The sequence below is a fragment of the Meleagris gallopavo genome, chromosome 3 (assembly GCF_000146605.3).
Source record: "Meleagris gallopavo isolate NT-WF06-2002-E0010 breed Aviagen turkey brand Nicholas breeding stock chromosome 3, Turkey_5.1, whole genome shotgun sequence".
Taxonomy (NCBI): Eukaryota; Metazoa; Chordata; class Aves; order Galliformes; family Phasianidae; genus Meleagris; species Meleagris gallopavo.
Genome location: NC_015013.2, coordinates 43,636,372 through 43,652,097, shown reverse-complemented (window position 1 = coordinate 43,652,097; position 15,726 = coordinate 43,636,372). Strand labels below are relative to the sequence as shown.

Below are 15,726 nucleotides of genomic sequence, written 5' to 3'. Positions count from 1 at the left end.
GGCTGATCGGCCACGCGGTGCGGGAGGCCGCGGGCAGGATCTCGGCGCTGCCCTCGCAGGGGAGAGCGGTGAGGCCTGGCCTTGGGGACGGAGCGCTCAGTGCGAGGGCTGCGCTCCGGGCTGCGGTCCTGTCCTCTTCACTGTGCTCTCCCTTGCTCCCGGAGACTTTTGCTTGAGTATTTCGTGTCATGTGGCTCCCTGTGAGCACTCGGGCTGGTGCAGTTCACTCTGTATGGGATGCAGGGGTGATCTGCAGTACAGTTATTTGTTGATACAAGAGTGCCTTTTGGCCTGTGACAGCAGCAGGAAGCGAGTTGTTTTCCTGCCTGATGCTCTCAGGCGAGCCAGAACTGGAGAGCAAAAGGAAAATGCGTGCATGTTGCAAAGTACCTGTAAGGCTGCACGGCACATCCGCCAACCTGCCAGGAGTGATTGTGTGACGGGGAAACCGCTGCCGTCACATGGCAGGTGGGACCATGTGATGTGTACATTGCTTTTACAGCAGAACAGATCTGTTTCATCATCGCAGATCCAGGCAGAGACTATAAAAAGTGAGAGTGACTTGCATATGGATGTCTCTTCTTGTGTTTAAGGTGCTTAGTTTTCTGTGTCTTCTTTTGTCTGACGTCAGTGTTCAGCAAAGAGAGCTGTAGTAAGGTGTAAATGAGAAAAGCCTCAGTACTGCTGGTACCTTTGCCAGATGTTTGGCTCACCAATGGTACAGAGTAACAAACTGAAAAATTCTTCATAAAGCGTTTGATGAGGATTTGTATTCAAACTGGTGGAACCTTTACCAGTTTGAAGTTCAGCCCTTTAAATTCTCTTGATACCCCTTGATAGTTTCAAGCGATGTAGTAAATATGCTCTCTTGCAGTACAGTAGAGCTCATTGTATTCTTCTCTTGACTTGATTTAAATTGATTAGGGATGACAAAATAACAAACGGCTTACAACTAAAATAGAACTCAAACTCTTTCTGAAAAAGGATATGCAAATTATAGGCTATCAGTACCATCAATTTTGTTTTGTTTGTAGATGAGACAAATCCGATATTTACATGAAACACCAGCATGCAGTTCAAGCGGAGGAGCCTTATTTGTGGTAAGTCATCTTCTACCTTGCTGGAAAGGGGATGTGTAACAAGAGGTTAGCATATGCTTTTCTTAATCCTCCTGGAGGTTTCTGATAGGTGCAACTTAGGGCAGTCTGGTTAGGCTGCAATTGGGCTTGATGATCTTTAAGGTCTTTTCCAACCTGAGCAATTCTATGATTCTGTAATTGTTATTAGAGTTGTGATATGTTGTCAAAAGCTTGTATTGTAGTTCTTGGCATAATGTTTCCTATATTATAGTGAAAACTTCTGTACTAACAATGCTAGCAGCATTTGTATGTGATTACTTATTTGTATAATGTTTGATTTTTTGTTTAAACTTATCACAGAACTGTTGTCTCCTTTTTTTTTTTTCCAATTGAAATTAATTTAATTTGTAACTTGACACTCTAAACTTTCTGTGGGCCCAGTTTCTTGGCTTCTGCAGTTTGCCACAGAATTACCCATAGGTCCGTGTCTGGCCACCTTCACTAGCTGCTGGAAAGTGCAGTTGTTGTTCATGCTTTATGACATACAATAAGTTGAGTAGTGATTCATAATTGAGGCAATTAGACATTACTGTTATACATACAGTAACAGTGATTGCATAAATAAAAGTGTTTGTATACAAACTTGTAAAGCAGGTATATTGTGTGCCTACCTCTGAAGAGAACCTGAAGCATCTCTGAGAGGAGTGTTCTCTCCCACTCTGCTGTATTCAAAGCTGTACCTAGAACTCAGTTCAACAGCTGTTCAAAAGTTCAAATTTACTGTTTTTCCTCTGTTTATTGGAAATCAGCACTGTACTGGAGAATCAACTGATTTGTTGGAAGCAGATGTTCAGTGTTTTTGGACGGATTGTTTTTTCGGTCTTTCTGCAGCTGTCTCCACAGCTTTCACTTTGGATGAAGTTAATGAGGTTACAGTACATGCTTTGTATGCTTTTCCAGAATCCTGAACAGGCATTGGTAATTTATGGTGTGAGAGCTGATACTTAAGAAGTACAGAAAACATGAGTGTAGGCTGACAAGTTAGGAAACCTAAAGAGTAGTCTGAGGTGGGTGAAGAAAGCGAAAGATGTCTTTGGCACACGAATGAATGTTGGTGTTTGGAGTATGATGCTAGATGATTTTGTAAATTTTTCAGCTTTTTGCAAGATTTATCTTACTGTGTTAATGACTTGCTGGAGGGGGGAGCAAGGAAATAGCAAAAGAGAGGTAGAAAAGTTTTGTGCTTTAGTAAGCTTATGATTTGTAACCATTTTATTTAATATTATCTTCCACTCTTCTTATTTTTATTCCCCACCAGATGCATATATTTTTTCTAGAAGAGCATAGAAAATTGTGGGGTGATTGACTTGTTTGTTTGCTTTTGTGATTGAATGTTTGTTCTCTTATAAAGTAAAAGGCTATGGGAGGATGATAGCTGCATGTCATTCTGTGTGAATGTTTGCCCTAAATACAACTAAAATCTTCAGAGCAATTTTTAGTGCAAATTTCAGACGTAATTTAACACAAGAAGTTTCAAGACTTTTTTTTTCCAGATTTTGGGGAGGAGGGAACATAAATACCTTATTTTCTAGAACATCACAAGAAGGCCATAGAATCACAGAATTGTTTGAGTTGGAAGGGACCTTTAAGATCATCTAGTCCAACTGTCCCCAGGGCAGGTACAGGTCCCCAGGACACATACAGGTAGATCATGTTGCTTATAGCCTGGTCCTACCTAACCTTAAATGTCTTCAGGAATGGGGCATCACCCTCTAGGCAACCTGTTCCAGTGCCTTGCCACCCTTATCTTAAAAAACTTCCTTGTATCCAATCTAAATCTCCCCTTTTCCTCTTGTGGTATCACAACAGACCCTGGTAAAGAGCCTGTCCCTTTTGTACTTCTCCTTTCTCTGTTAGTTACTGAAAGATATTGAAGATGTCTGTTGTGATTTCTGCAGTGTCAAAAGTTGTCAAAATGTGATTGTGGAGGAGCAGTGGGTGTACCTGGGAGAAATTCCAACCTCCTGTCGTGATGGTCCTCTTTGTATAACAGTTTACATAGGAGCACCCTGGTTTTGTTTTGCAAAGAGTGCTGATTCTGAAACAGCCAAGGGGAGATTCCTCGGTCATTAAATGCAATCTGGTACCATCACAGGCAGCTGTATCGCACTTCCAGAAAGAATGTCAAATTTTAAACCAGGTGGATTGTTTGCACTTAGCCTAAGAAAGATAATCCAAATCTACCATATTTCTGATGGCAGGGAAAAGGCTACTTTCAAAAATGCTTTTATTTACAATAGTTACCTGTTTTCTTCACATACACCATCTCAGTCCTTGACTTTTACTGTCTTCATCCTCTGTAACAGCTAAATCTTAGCTCTTACGTTTTGTTACTTTCTGGCCATCAGCACAAGGGCCCAGATTTCTCAACACATCAACTGCATTGGTGTAGACTTTGTCACAGGGCTATTCAGTACAGAAGGTTTGAGAACTGCTGTGTTACTGCTTAGCTTGTGTTGATGGTCAGTGAAATACTTAGATTTAAGAGCACTTACACCATTCTTTATTTAGGGGAGGTTTATATCTTGAGTTCTGCTACAATAGTGAATATAGGGTATTCTCTCACTGGAAAAGAAGTGATAAATTGCTTTTTATTGCTGATTTGATACAAACTTATAACAATCTTAAACATCCTCTTGCCTGCAAATGATACAATTTTCTCATTTGGTTCATAGGCACTTAAACCATGTTTACCACAGGGCATACATTGTCAGGTTTCTTTTAGTTAATATACCCACTTTTTTATAGTATACATGAAAACTGAATTATTCTAGTTGCCTTATTAGGAGTAGTCAACATGAATTCACCAAGGGCAAATCACACTTGATCAACCTCATAGCCTCCAATGATGTCATCACTAGTTCAGTAGTTGGCGGAAGAGCAGTGGATGTTGTGTACCGTGGCTTCAGCAAGGTGTTTGACATCATCTCCCACAACTTCCATGTTATGAAACTTAGAAAATGTGGGATAGATGAGTGGGCAGTGAGGTGGATTGAGAATTGGCTGACTTGCAGAGCTCAGAGGGTTGTTCTTAATGGTGCAGAGTTTGCCTGGAGGCCTGTAACTAGTGGTGTCCCCCAGCTGGGTCTGGTCTTCACAGAATCACAGAATTGTAGGGGTTGGAAGGGACCTCTAGAGATCATCGAGACCAACCCCCCTGCCAAAGCAGGTTCCCTACACCAGGTCGCACAGGTAGGCGTCCAGGCGAGACTTGAATATCTCCAGAGATGGAGACTCCACAACCTCCCTGGGCAGCCTGTTCCAGTGCTCCGTCACCCTCACCGTGAAGAAGTTCTTACGCACATTCGTGCGAAACTTCCTATGCTGCAGCTTATGTCCGTTTCCCCTCGTCCTGTCTCCACGTACCACTGAAAAGAGACTGGCCTCTCCACTATGGCCGCCACACCTCAGATATTTATAAACCTGGATCAGGTCCCCTCTCAGTCGTCTTTTCTCAAGGCTAAACAGACCCAGTTCACTTAGCTTTTCTTCATAGGGGAGATGCTCCAGGCCCTTCACCATCTTTGTGGCCCTCCGCTGGACTCTTTCCAAGAGATCCCTGTCTTTTTTGTACTGGGGAGCCCAGAACTGGACACAGTACTCCAGATGAGGCCTTACCAGGGCAGAGTAGAGGGGGAGGATCACCTCCCTCGACCTGCTGGACACGCTCTTCTTAATGCACCCCAGAATGCCATTGGCCTGGGCTCAGGACCACCAGGACGCCCAGGTCCCTCTCTGCAGAGCTCCTCTCCAGCAGCTCATCCCCCAGCCTTTATTATCTTGCTTCAGCATCTTCATCAATGACCAGGATGAAGGGATAGAGTTCACCCTCAGCAAGAGCGCTGATGATACAAAGCTGGGAGGATTTGCTGACACACCTGAAGGCTGTGCTGCCATTCAACAAGACTTGGACAGGCTGGAGAGCTGGGCAGGGAGGAACCTGATGGGGTTCAACAAGAACAAGTGTAGAGTCCTACACCTGGGGAGGAATAACCATATGTATCAGTACAGGTTAGGAGATGATCTGCTGGAAAGGAGCTCTACAGAGAAGGACCTGATGGTCCTGCATAGAGTTTGGCCTTGATTTTCAGGAAATAGCTTTAGCAGATAGTTACGTAATTGTTTGTAATTCTGTGTTTACAGAGGAAGACTTAATATATTTTTTTGAGCATTTATTATATGAGGAAGGGCTTAGAGAGCTGGAACTGTTGAAGACATCTGAGTGTACGTAAATGCCTGACAGGAGAATGTAAGGAAGACAAACCCATGCTCTTTTCAGTGGCACACAAGAGGTTCCCTCTGAACACCAGGAGCACTTCTGTGCTGTGTGGGTGAAGGAGCACTGGCACAGGAGGCTCAGAGGCTCTGATGTCTCCTCCCTGGAGATCTTCAGAAGCTGTCTTGACGTGGGCCTGCTCTGGGTGGTCCTGCTGGAGCCACGGTTGGGCACTGCCAGCCTCAGCTCTTCTGGATTCAATGTAATGTATGTGTTATTAAGTCTGAGTTTGTTTTCCACAGTCTGTATCCTAAAAAGGCAGGAAAGCACCCTTGTAATTTTGGAGTAATCAGCTGGTGGAAGTTCCAGATAAATAGTGTCATGTGGATAAATTGAAGATGAGGAACGTGTGATTGACAAATTTGTAACAGCTCAGAAGGTCTAGAACTGCAAGCTCTAGCAGACTGTTCACAGTACTGAATTAGGCAAAGCCCATTTTGGAAACTAGCGTGCAAAAAGCTGTGACATTTTGTTTAGTGTTCACCTGCACAGAATCGACACTTGTGGCAGCCTGTAGATTCAGTTTATCAAGCCTTTATTGTACTTATTTGTATGTGGGGCATTTTAGGGATATCAGTTCAGAAAAGATGCACATGAAGTAAATGTTCGAGATAATGAGAGAAGTATTTAATTAATCAAATACACTTATCTGCTAAAAAATTGAGTTTAAGTGCAAATAAGTCCAGTAACTATGGAAGGCAAAACAGCAGCTTGAGATAAAACAGGCATGCACATTTGAGAAGGAAAAGTTAAATTATGGAAGAACTTCTCATGAATCATGGATTATCTGTGCAGCTAAGACCTAGAGCAGATCTGTAAGGGAAAGAAATTATGAGTTGGAGGAAAAAATAGACTGGAAGTACTTTGCATCAGTTTCTTTTTTAAGAATTTTTATTGAAGCTAGTAGAATCACAGCATGGCCCAGGTTGGAAGGGACCTCGAGGATCACGAATCTCCAACCCCCCTGCCACATGCAGGGCCACCAACCTCCCCATTTAATACTAGACCAGGCTGCCCAGGGCCCCATCCAACCCGACCTTGAACTTCTCCAGGATGGGGCATCCACAACCTTTCTGGGCAGCCTGTTCCAGCGCCTCATCACTCTCATAGTAAAGAACTTCCCCCTGACATCCAACCTAAATCTTCCCTCCCCCTACTTAAAACCACTTCCCCTTGTCCTGCTGTTATCTATCTTTCAAAGAGTTGATTCCTCTCCTGTTTGTAGGCTCCCTTTAGGCACTGCAAAGCTGCAATGAGGTCACCTCACAGCCTTCTCTTCTCCAGGCTAAATAAGCCCAGCTCCTTCAGCCTGTCTTCGTAGGGGAGGTGCTCCAGTCCCCTGATCATCTTTGGCTCTCCTCTGGACCCTCTGTTCTCCTCTCCAACAGCTCCCTGTCTTTCTTATACTGGGGGCTCCAGAGCTGGACGCAGTACTCCAGATGGGGCCTCACAAGAGCAGAGTAGAGGGACAATCACCTCCCTGTCCCTGCTGGCCACCCGTCTTCTGATGGAGCCCAGGATACCACTTGCTTTCTGAGCTGCAAGAGCACACTGCTGGCTCATGTTAAGCTTTTCATCCATCAGGACCCCCGGTCCTTCTCTGCAGGACTGCTCTCAAAGACTGTTCTTTCCAGTCTGTATGGATGCCTGGGATAAAAACCCTCATCAACAATACATAAGATGAGTCAAATCCTTTATCTTGAACATTCAGTCTAAAATAGAGGCAACCATCTTCCTAAAAGTTATTATCATGTAGACAACACAAACAGTACATTCATACTTTGTAACAGCTTACACTGTTCAAAGCAAATCAGTTATTGTTTATTAATTCCTGTTATTAAGGGAAGTCATTTGAGATAGAGAAGTACGCACTGACAGCATTTTTTGTAAGGCTCCCAGCTGCAGAAGGGATACCTGTTCTCTAACTTGACAGTGGCAGTAGTACTGTTTGCTTGAGCATATGGACAGGATAAGCCAAGGGAATTAATCACCGGAACACCAGAGAGAAATGGAAGTTGGGTTTGGGGTTTTTCTATGTTTAAATTTCTAAATCCAGGAATAGCTATGAACCATACAGATTCTGACTGCTGATAGATTTTATCAGATTGCCAGTTTATTGCAATGTTAAAACTTTCACAAAATCCTTCAGTTCTTAAAAAGGAACAGAAAAAGTAATGTAGAAATTATAAAAATCAGCCTGGGTTGTTTGAGAATTAAAGTGAATGTCAAAGTAGGTTTCTTTCTTCCTCCTAAATATATTTCCTTAAAGGCTTGAATTGTTAGTTAATTATACATTTCTTTTAGTTATAAAGCTTGAGTATAGCTTGTGTTTTTCTGTACACTTTCCATTTAATTTGAAATGTTTCCAGTTTGAAAATAGTGTAAAGTTTGGAATTAATCTCAGTTATGGGTCTGTCAAGGATACCATAATGAGCACCTTTGTGTTCTGCGCAGGCTTTTCTAGGGAATAAGGCTCAGAACTAAAATTGTACTGTAGTAAAATGTCATTTTTTTCAAGACTTCCAAAATTTGTATTTTCTGAACATACAAATTAGAACTGATTTCAATTTGATGCTTTTTAAGACCACCACCTTAAAGTAATATGATAAAAGGCCATATTTTGGAACTGTGAATTGAAGGTTCTGTTTGTTCCATTCCGATTCACAATTCCTTTTTCACCCAAAGTGTGGTGATGCACTGGAACAGGTTGCCCAAGGAGGCTGTGGATGCCCCATCTCTGGAGGCATTCAAGGCCAGGACTGGATGTGGCTCTGGGCAGCCTGGTCTGGTGGTTGGCAGCCCTGCACACAGCAGGGGGGTTGAAACCAGATGATCATTGTGGTCCTTTTCAACCCAGGCCATTCTATGATTCTATGAAATCTATCTAAGAAGTTGAAATCCATTAAAAAATTTTAAAATGTGAAGCTAGCTTACTAGTACGTGCAACCATTCTATTTATGTAGCAAGGTACTTCGTAATTTTTTAAGTTTTTGGCATTTTGTGTCTTCTGAGAAAAGGAAAATAGGCTATTATTGTTTATTAAGGTACTAACTAAAGAACTTCTAAATCTGCTTGTGATGAGTTTGAACGCAATTGCCAAAATACATCAACTGTTCCAAATGTCTATTTTGAAAGTAACACCACTGTGCTGAAGAAATAATTACTTGAATAGGAAATAACAGGAATAAGTTACTATTTTTTTTTTTTAAGAGTGATGAAGTAATTATGAATGTTTCTGATGACTTTCTCAGAGATGGTTAGTCATTTATGATTGAGTACTATTAAATTTTTATCTGGAATGTATCAAATGAGTTTTATTGAAGTAACTCCACTGTAACTGTCTAGTAAAATAATTTGCAATGGTAAATCTGTCCTGAATGATTTCCTGACAACACTATTTTTTTTTCTTCTGAAGCACAGAGATAGTCCTGAGAATAATCCAGATACTCCCTTTGAGTTCACACCTGAAAACAAGAAGGTAGGCAGACAAAAAAAACCAAAAACATAAATATGCAAACTTTGTGTTTAGCTTATCACTGATTCATTTTTATTATTTTTTTTAATCTTTAAAAAGCGAATAGAAGCAATCATAGGCAACTACCCAGGGGGACACAAGTCTGCAGCTGTCATGGCAGTGCTAGATCTGGCCCAGAGACAGCATGGATGGTTGCCCATATCGGCTATGAACAAGGTATTTAGTGCTGAATTATCTTTCAAGCATAAAATCTGACTCGTAATAGTAGAATACAACTGTTTGGTTTTTTTCTAATTGAAGTGTACTAATGCAGGAATTTACACTTGGCACAGAATTGCGAGAATTCCCTCTGAGACTACATTTAAAAAAAAAAAAGGGAAAATAATGCATGAAACTCTTGTATCTGTTTACTTGATGCTGCCTCACTGCTAGAAACTGAACAAAACAAAAATTATATGGGCCTTAATTAGACAGGCTCTTCTCAGAATTATCCTGAAAGTGGGATCAGAAACTTGAAAGACATTCACAGCTGAATTTGGAGGAAAGAGAAGGATGATGATGACAGTGCTTATTCTTGTCTCCTTTACATCAGTGGCACTACGCACGGCCAGGATTGTACTTCATCTCTCGGCCTGCAGAGAGATACATGAAGCATGCAATGATGTAGTGTTTGGAATGCATATTTCATAATGCTTCATAGCAGATATCCTTAAGACTAGTTTCTTATCAAATTATCCATTAATATTGTTTAAAAAAAAGCAAGCAGCTGCAGTGTTCCACAGTGACAGTAAATAGCAATAAATAATTCAGTTTTTCTATTCATACAAATTATTCTCACTTTGTGTTACAAGCTGACATATCAGTTTTCAAGTGAAATGTTTGAAGTTCAGTCAAGATAAGCTAAAAGAGGGTTGTGATCATTACAGAAGTAACTGAGTATGAGTGAAGTACACATATAGAAGGGCAAATTGTCTGCTACTGTTCCTGCTACATAGGATAAAGCCACAAATCTCCATCACTACTGAATGGGATAAGTCTTGTTTGTTAATTTTGTGAGTGGTATTATGTTGGAATGACCTTTTAAACAAGGCTTTAAAGCAACAAAATATTTTCTGTGGCTTGTTACTTGTCTGCTGTAGGTACTGGAATATAAAACAGCTATGCTTTAGGAAATGCAGTCAGTTCTCGACCTGAGCAGTCTGCCAGAGTTCCAGGTTAATGAGATAAGGGATACTTGCATCAGAACTGGCTCATGGAGTAGGGCATCACACTGTATTTGCTAGCTGTGATTCAGTGGTGTTTTTAGGGCCAGGCCTGCTATTGTCACAGTACCCCAGGCAGCCTGCTGTCTCTGAATTAGGTGAGTGTAGTACTGCCTCTATGTGTTTCCTTTGATAAAAAGCTGAAGTGGGTTAGTGTGGGCAGATTCATGTGAGTTCATTCATACAGCAAGAGTGCAAATACGGTACAAGCTGGAGCTGACAATGAAAGCTGGAATCCAGCTGACTCCTTGAAACTAGCTTGTTTATGGTGCTGGAGGAGGACTGACCTGAGTTCCTTACTGTGCTAATCCTTGGCTTAGTGGAGCTTGTGCTCAGACAAAGTTGTCTGCAATCAGAGTAACTCAGGTGTTTTTTCTTAGCACTTAAGAAAAGTGCACAAAGTTATGCTTTGATACACATCCCCATTTTTCTATTTACTTGGAGTACCAAAGCCTCTGTTAAACTGCACATACAGAACAGGTGACCTGACTGAAATGATCTCATAAATGCTTTATTGATGCCCTCTGAGAATTCAATAGTGTCTGTTTTCCCCTTATTGTAGGTTGCAGAAATTTTAGAAATGCCTCCCATGAGAGTGTATGAAGTAGCAACCTTCTATACAATGTATAATCGTAAACCTGTTGGGAAATACCATATCCAGGTCTGCACTACCACGCCTTGTATGCTGCGAGACTCTGATAGCATTTTAGAAGCCATTAAGAAGAAACTTGGTATGATACAAATTTGTAATATCCTTCTTTATATACACACATGTATTTTTTACACTGGTTTAATGATGCGTTGTTTTCTAAGTGAAGCAGAAGTCTCCATGTGGAGGAGGCAGTGCAAAAATATTTAAAATTTGGAGTGAAATTATCATCAAATAAGCACTTGAACACATTCAGAAATGAAGAAGAAATGCCAAATCCAAATACTTCAGTACAGTAGAACAAACAAAGGCCATTGTCAAGAGTGTAAATTAGTGGTCTTAAAGTGGTTTTAAAGGCAGTTTGCTAGGACATGAATTATTCTAAAACGACTCTTGGACTGAGAATTAAGCCCTATCCAATGTACAGAAGGAGACTCTAAAAGCTGTGTCACTTTATATACAAAATGAGATTTTTAAGGTACATGCTATATGAAACTTACTTGAGAGTTTTTTCTCCAACTTAAGAATAGAATTTACAAAAATAGAATTTGTAAATTTCTCATGGGAGAAGTCAGTTGAGAGTTCTGCATCATATAAGATGTAAGGTGAACTCTCGAGTTTGTGTTTTTTCTTTCTCACTGAATGACTATGAGGGAGAGAGAGGGTAAGGTCAGCAACTAACAACTTTTCCCATTCTATACATTTAGAAGCTGTGCTGATCTTTCATGAGAACCACTGTGATAAGAGCTGCAGAACAGTTGCTTGTAATATTACTCCTCCTATGTTGTTGTCTGGAAAAGGCATCTTCAGATTAAATTTGTCCTGGTTTGTTGCTGCATAAATTGTTCAATTTTAATTAAAACTTGGTTTGAAAAATCAAAGGAAGGGCAACTTCTTCTTGTAATTAAGGTTGTTTGTGTAGTTCTTACTGATTTGCAATCACAAACATTTACTAGCTTTTGCTCCTTTCTATTAACTATAGGAGGAAATTTGCAGCTTGGTGTTTGCTTTCCACAGACTATTCTGGCAAGCTCAGACTCAGATGTTATTTTTGGTAACCTGCCCTCTGGCAAAGTCTGTATCTTTAGTGGTGATATCACTAGGACAGAAACACGTCATGGAAGCTAAGCATGTGTACAGAGTTGTTCAGGAAAGAAGCTTCTGTGTAATAACTTGGAAGTTGTTTATGAATTTGTACCAAGTCTTACTGCTTGCATCTTGGTTAACTTGGACATCCAGTAATGAATACAAATGCGTTTAATATCAACAACATATGAAAGCTCTGTCTTCCTTATTTTTCCATTCTAAGTATCAATTCTTCCTGAGTAGAGCTGTTTTGTTTTTCAGAACTGTCATTTTAAGATTATTTTTCAATAAAACAAACCTGTAAGTCTGGTCTCAAAAACGTGTCCAAAGACTGACTTCACAGTTTGTTAGAATCTTTACTTAACAGAAATCTTTTGGACTTGTCTAAGAGGATTTAACTGTATCAGTACTTTGGTAGCTGAAGTACAAGTGAGGAGAAAATTATGATGGAATCAATATGAGTATTTTAATGTTGTTCCATACCCATATGAACCTAATATATATATTTTTTTAGGTATTGAAGTTGGGGAAACAACACCTGATAAACTCTTCACATTGATAGAAGTGGAATGCTTAGGTGCTTGTGTAAATGCACCAATGGTACAAATAAATGACAACTATTACGTAAGTACTATGGGTAGTGTATATAAGTATATGTAAGTGTGTGTATATATAAAGAAACTAAAATGCTTTGGTAGGCTGTTTTCATTCTTTCAGATTCTGGTTTTGTTATTTTAAATTCCTATTGGCACGGACAGCTTTTAACTTAGAATCTTTTACTTTCTTGGCTTCTTCCTAGAATGCTTCATCTGTATGATAATGTATTGGTGCCTGCTGGTTTCTATACAAACACATTGTTAATGCTTCTGTTTTTGTAATGAGATGATGAGATCATGGATATTCTTGTCGAAGTAGTGTTTAGGCATACTTACACAGTAGAATGAACATTCTCACAGGTGGCTTTCAGACTGTTTTTTTTCCTTTGGGATTTTTTTAAGCAGCTGTATATCACAGCCTTGCACTGTAGTTTCCAAATTTTAATTTATATAACTCACTCAACAAGTTACTAAAATGCATCATCTGCTAAAAAGTCAGCTTGTTTTTGCATTTCCACACAGTGAAACCAGCTCTCCTAAAACATACAGATTCAACAAGATTCTGTATATGTTTTGCTGAAGGTTTTCTGTGGTGTAGTTTTGGTCATTTGAAATATTGCAGACAGTTTATACTCTTGATGCACCAACAGCTTGCTTTTGTCATTAAGTAGTCTTATAATGGAAGAAAAAGATTTCTGCTGCATAAGGTTGTATAGACACTGTGGAGAAAGTCCAAAAAGCATTGCATTTGGTGGTATAAAGCAAAATGTTATTTTCTGTTGTGCTTTTTTCCTGCTGCAAAGAAAAACTTTGCATTAGTCATGTTTTTAAAGGCTTTTCAAGAATGGTAAGTTAACAAAAGTCCAAACTACTGTTAAGCAGGATGCTCAGAGCTAAGATAATGGAATGTTAGCATTAATAAATTACTAAAGCTCTAAAACGTAGTGCTTGACAGCATACCATTTCTACTGACAGTCACTTGGGCAGCCAGTTGGTTTTTACTATCCCAAAGTATGAAGCTTATTGTTAGTTCATAGCACGGATTGAACATGTTACCAGTATAGATAACCATGTAGAATGGCAGTTGTGTCTAACTCACTGCATCATACCTAATCACTGATTTGGTATTTCATTTTTTTAAGCGTGAGGTTGTTGTATCGTGTGTGCCCTTTCTCCCATTTAAGAACTACTTATGCTAACATAAATGTTGAATGGAAGTTGCATTGTTTCTCTTCTTCAGAACCCCTCTTTAGGTGTACCACTTTAGAAGTTTTGATCCTCTTCAGAATATCTTATCTATATAAAGAATTGTAAGAGGCAGTAATTTTTACTTCATAGCTTAAGAATAGAAATCACTGAAATCCTACAATATTATCTAGAGGGTTTCTTCCCAATACTCGTTAGCTGGAAGTGATGACTTGTGCTGAAGAATTAAAAAATATTTTAGAAGATGTGTATTTTTGCATTTCTGAAGTATCTGCCATACACAGTACTATTTAGTTACCAAGTGATGGAAAGCAAATTCGGATTTCTCAAGTGCTTCCTTTATTTGCATTTGTAAAGTAATGGCCATACTTATTCTGGGCATCTGTTCAAAGCCAGTTGTGCCAGGGTAGGCTTATGTTGGATATCAGGAAAAGCTTCTCCACAGAAAGGGCTGGTAAGCACTGGAAGAGGCTCCCTAGTGAGGTGGTTGAGCCACCATCCCTGGATGTGTTTAGAAACCATTTGGATGTGGTGCTCGGGGACATGATTTAGCGGAGTGTTGTTAGGGTAGTTTGGTTAGGTTATGGTTGGACTTGACAATCTTTAAGGTCTTTTCCAACCTGAGCAATTCTATGATTCTTTGATTTGGAAGTCTTTTCTTATCAGCCATTTCTTCAAAGCCTTCTGTAGTAGTTTTGGATGACATATCACTGATGCTGTTCACACTGATAGTTATCCCTTCTCTTCTACAATATCTACAATTTCCAGTGTATATGAAGGTTATGTGTTTGCAGAGAACAAAAGCCATGTTTTCTAATAGCTTCATCAGTTCTGAGCAGAGATGAACACTGGGAGTACTGTTACGACATGGCAACAGTCTTTTCATAGGCCATCAATGAATTTGTGGTTAGGTCAGTGTGTTCTTTCCAGTATGTTAAACTACTTTTTTCCTACTTTGGCACAGTAGGAAAAAGGGAACATGTTAATAAGAGTAAAATGAAATCCACATATTTTTCATTTTGGACACTGTCTTGACTTACACAATGATGTGTGAAGTTTAATTTATTTATTTAATTATTTATTTATTTTTAATAGTGGACTACCTCTAAATCTGGGATTTTTAATTAGATATGTGGTAAGTTTAGAATGGTCTGTTGGAAAGTATGGTCCTGGCTTAATGCTGTTTTTGAGCTTTAGACTTCTGAATTATGGCACACTTGGATTCCATCCGACCACAGAAATTTATGCATTCAATAAATACAGCATTTAAATAAGAGTTATTTAATTTCTTTAGAACTGTTCTGTTGTACTGCACCCGGTATTTTTTTTTTTTGTCACAGCCAATGCCAGTTTGCAGTATGTGCAACAACACTGCATATAATGGGTAGCCAAGGATCCAGCTAACTAATATAGTAAGGAAGCCAAAACCTCAAACCCACGTTAGAGATGACCACTGTGAACAGTTTGTTTTAATATAATTTCTGCAACTATACATAATAACAATATTGAAATTTATATTTTATGTCGTAATTACAGTTTTAGCTTTCCTGATTCTTCAAACCAGTACACACATGCTAATGGACAGGATCAAAGTTACCTATGGTAGAATCTCAACTGTGAGAGCCACTAATCTGATTAATTGTAAATGCTGCAATTAATACAATTAACATATTTACTGACCTTTTGTTGTCTTTTTTTTTTTTTCCTTTAACAGGAAGATTTAACACCCAAAGATATCGAAGACATAATTGATGAGCTAAAGGCTGGTAAAGTTCCCAAACCCGGCCCAAGGTACGCCATATTTGTATAACAGTGGCCAACTACTTGCAGGCTTCTCTTCTTGAGAATGAAAACAAAATTCCTGTTAAAGCTATTTGCCTTTGCAGATCTTTTTGACTTAGAATATGTAGAAAGAACAGTGAATGGACAAATGTCATGTTCCTGATGACAGACTACAGGATCATCAAATGGGAATGCATCAGTTCTGACTTATTACCTAATAGGTGAATGGCATTGCCCATTGTTTTCTGTGTTTTT

General features: G+C 39.5%; 1 protein-coding gene across 2 annotated transcripts; it reads left to right on the top strand.

Moving 5' to 3' along the window:
* Positions 1-6: 6 nt before the first annotated feature.
* On the top strand, positions 7-15,514 carry NDUFV2 (NADH:ubiquinone oxidoreductase core subunit V2). Of its 2 annotated transcripts, none has more exons than XM_019613941.1 (7): positions 7-68; positions 1,035-1,100; positions 8,831-8,893; positions 8,990-9,106; positions 10,715-10,883; positions 12,402-12,511; positions 15,404-15,514. In XM_019613941.1, exons 2-7 carry the CDS (start codon positions 1,035-1,037, stop codon positions 15,497-15,499), a joined length of 621 nt encoding a protein of 206 aa, XP_019469486.1. In that variant the 5' UTR covers positions 7-68; the 3' UTR covers positions 15,500-15,514. The 2 variants fall into 2 exon arrangements, with proteins under 2 accessions (XP_019469486.1, XP_010707052.1); XM_010708750.1 differs by lacking the exon at positions 7-68 and adding an exon at positions 558-593.
* Positions 15,515-15,726: the final 212 nt, after the last annotated feature.

What these genes read in the sequence shown, in the direction of transcription:
- NDUFV2 (XM_010708750.1), top strand. Translation starts at nt 573, where the DNA reads ATGTCTCTTCTTGTGTTTAAG. An exon ending in TGTCTCTTCTTGTGTTTAAG is followed by an intron (nt 594 to 1,034) that starts GTGCTTAGTTTT and finishes TTTTGTTTGTAG; the next exon opens with ATGAGACAAATCCGATATTT. An exon ending in GCGGAGGAGCCTTATTTGTG is followed by an intron (nt 1,101 to 8,830) that starts GTAAGTCATCTT and finishes TTTCTTCTGAAG; the next exon opens with CACAGAGATAGTCCTGAGAA.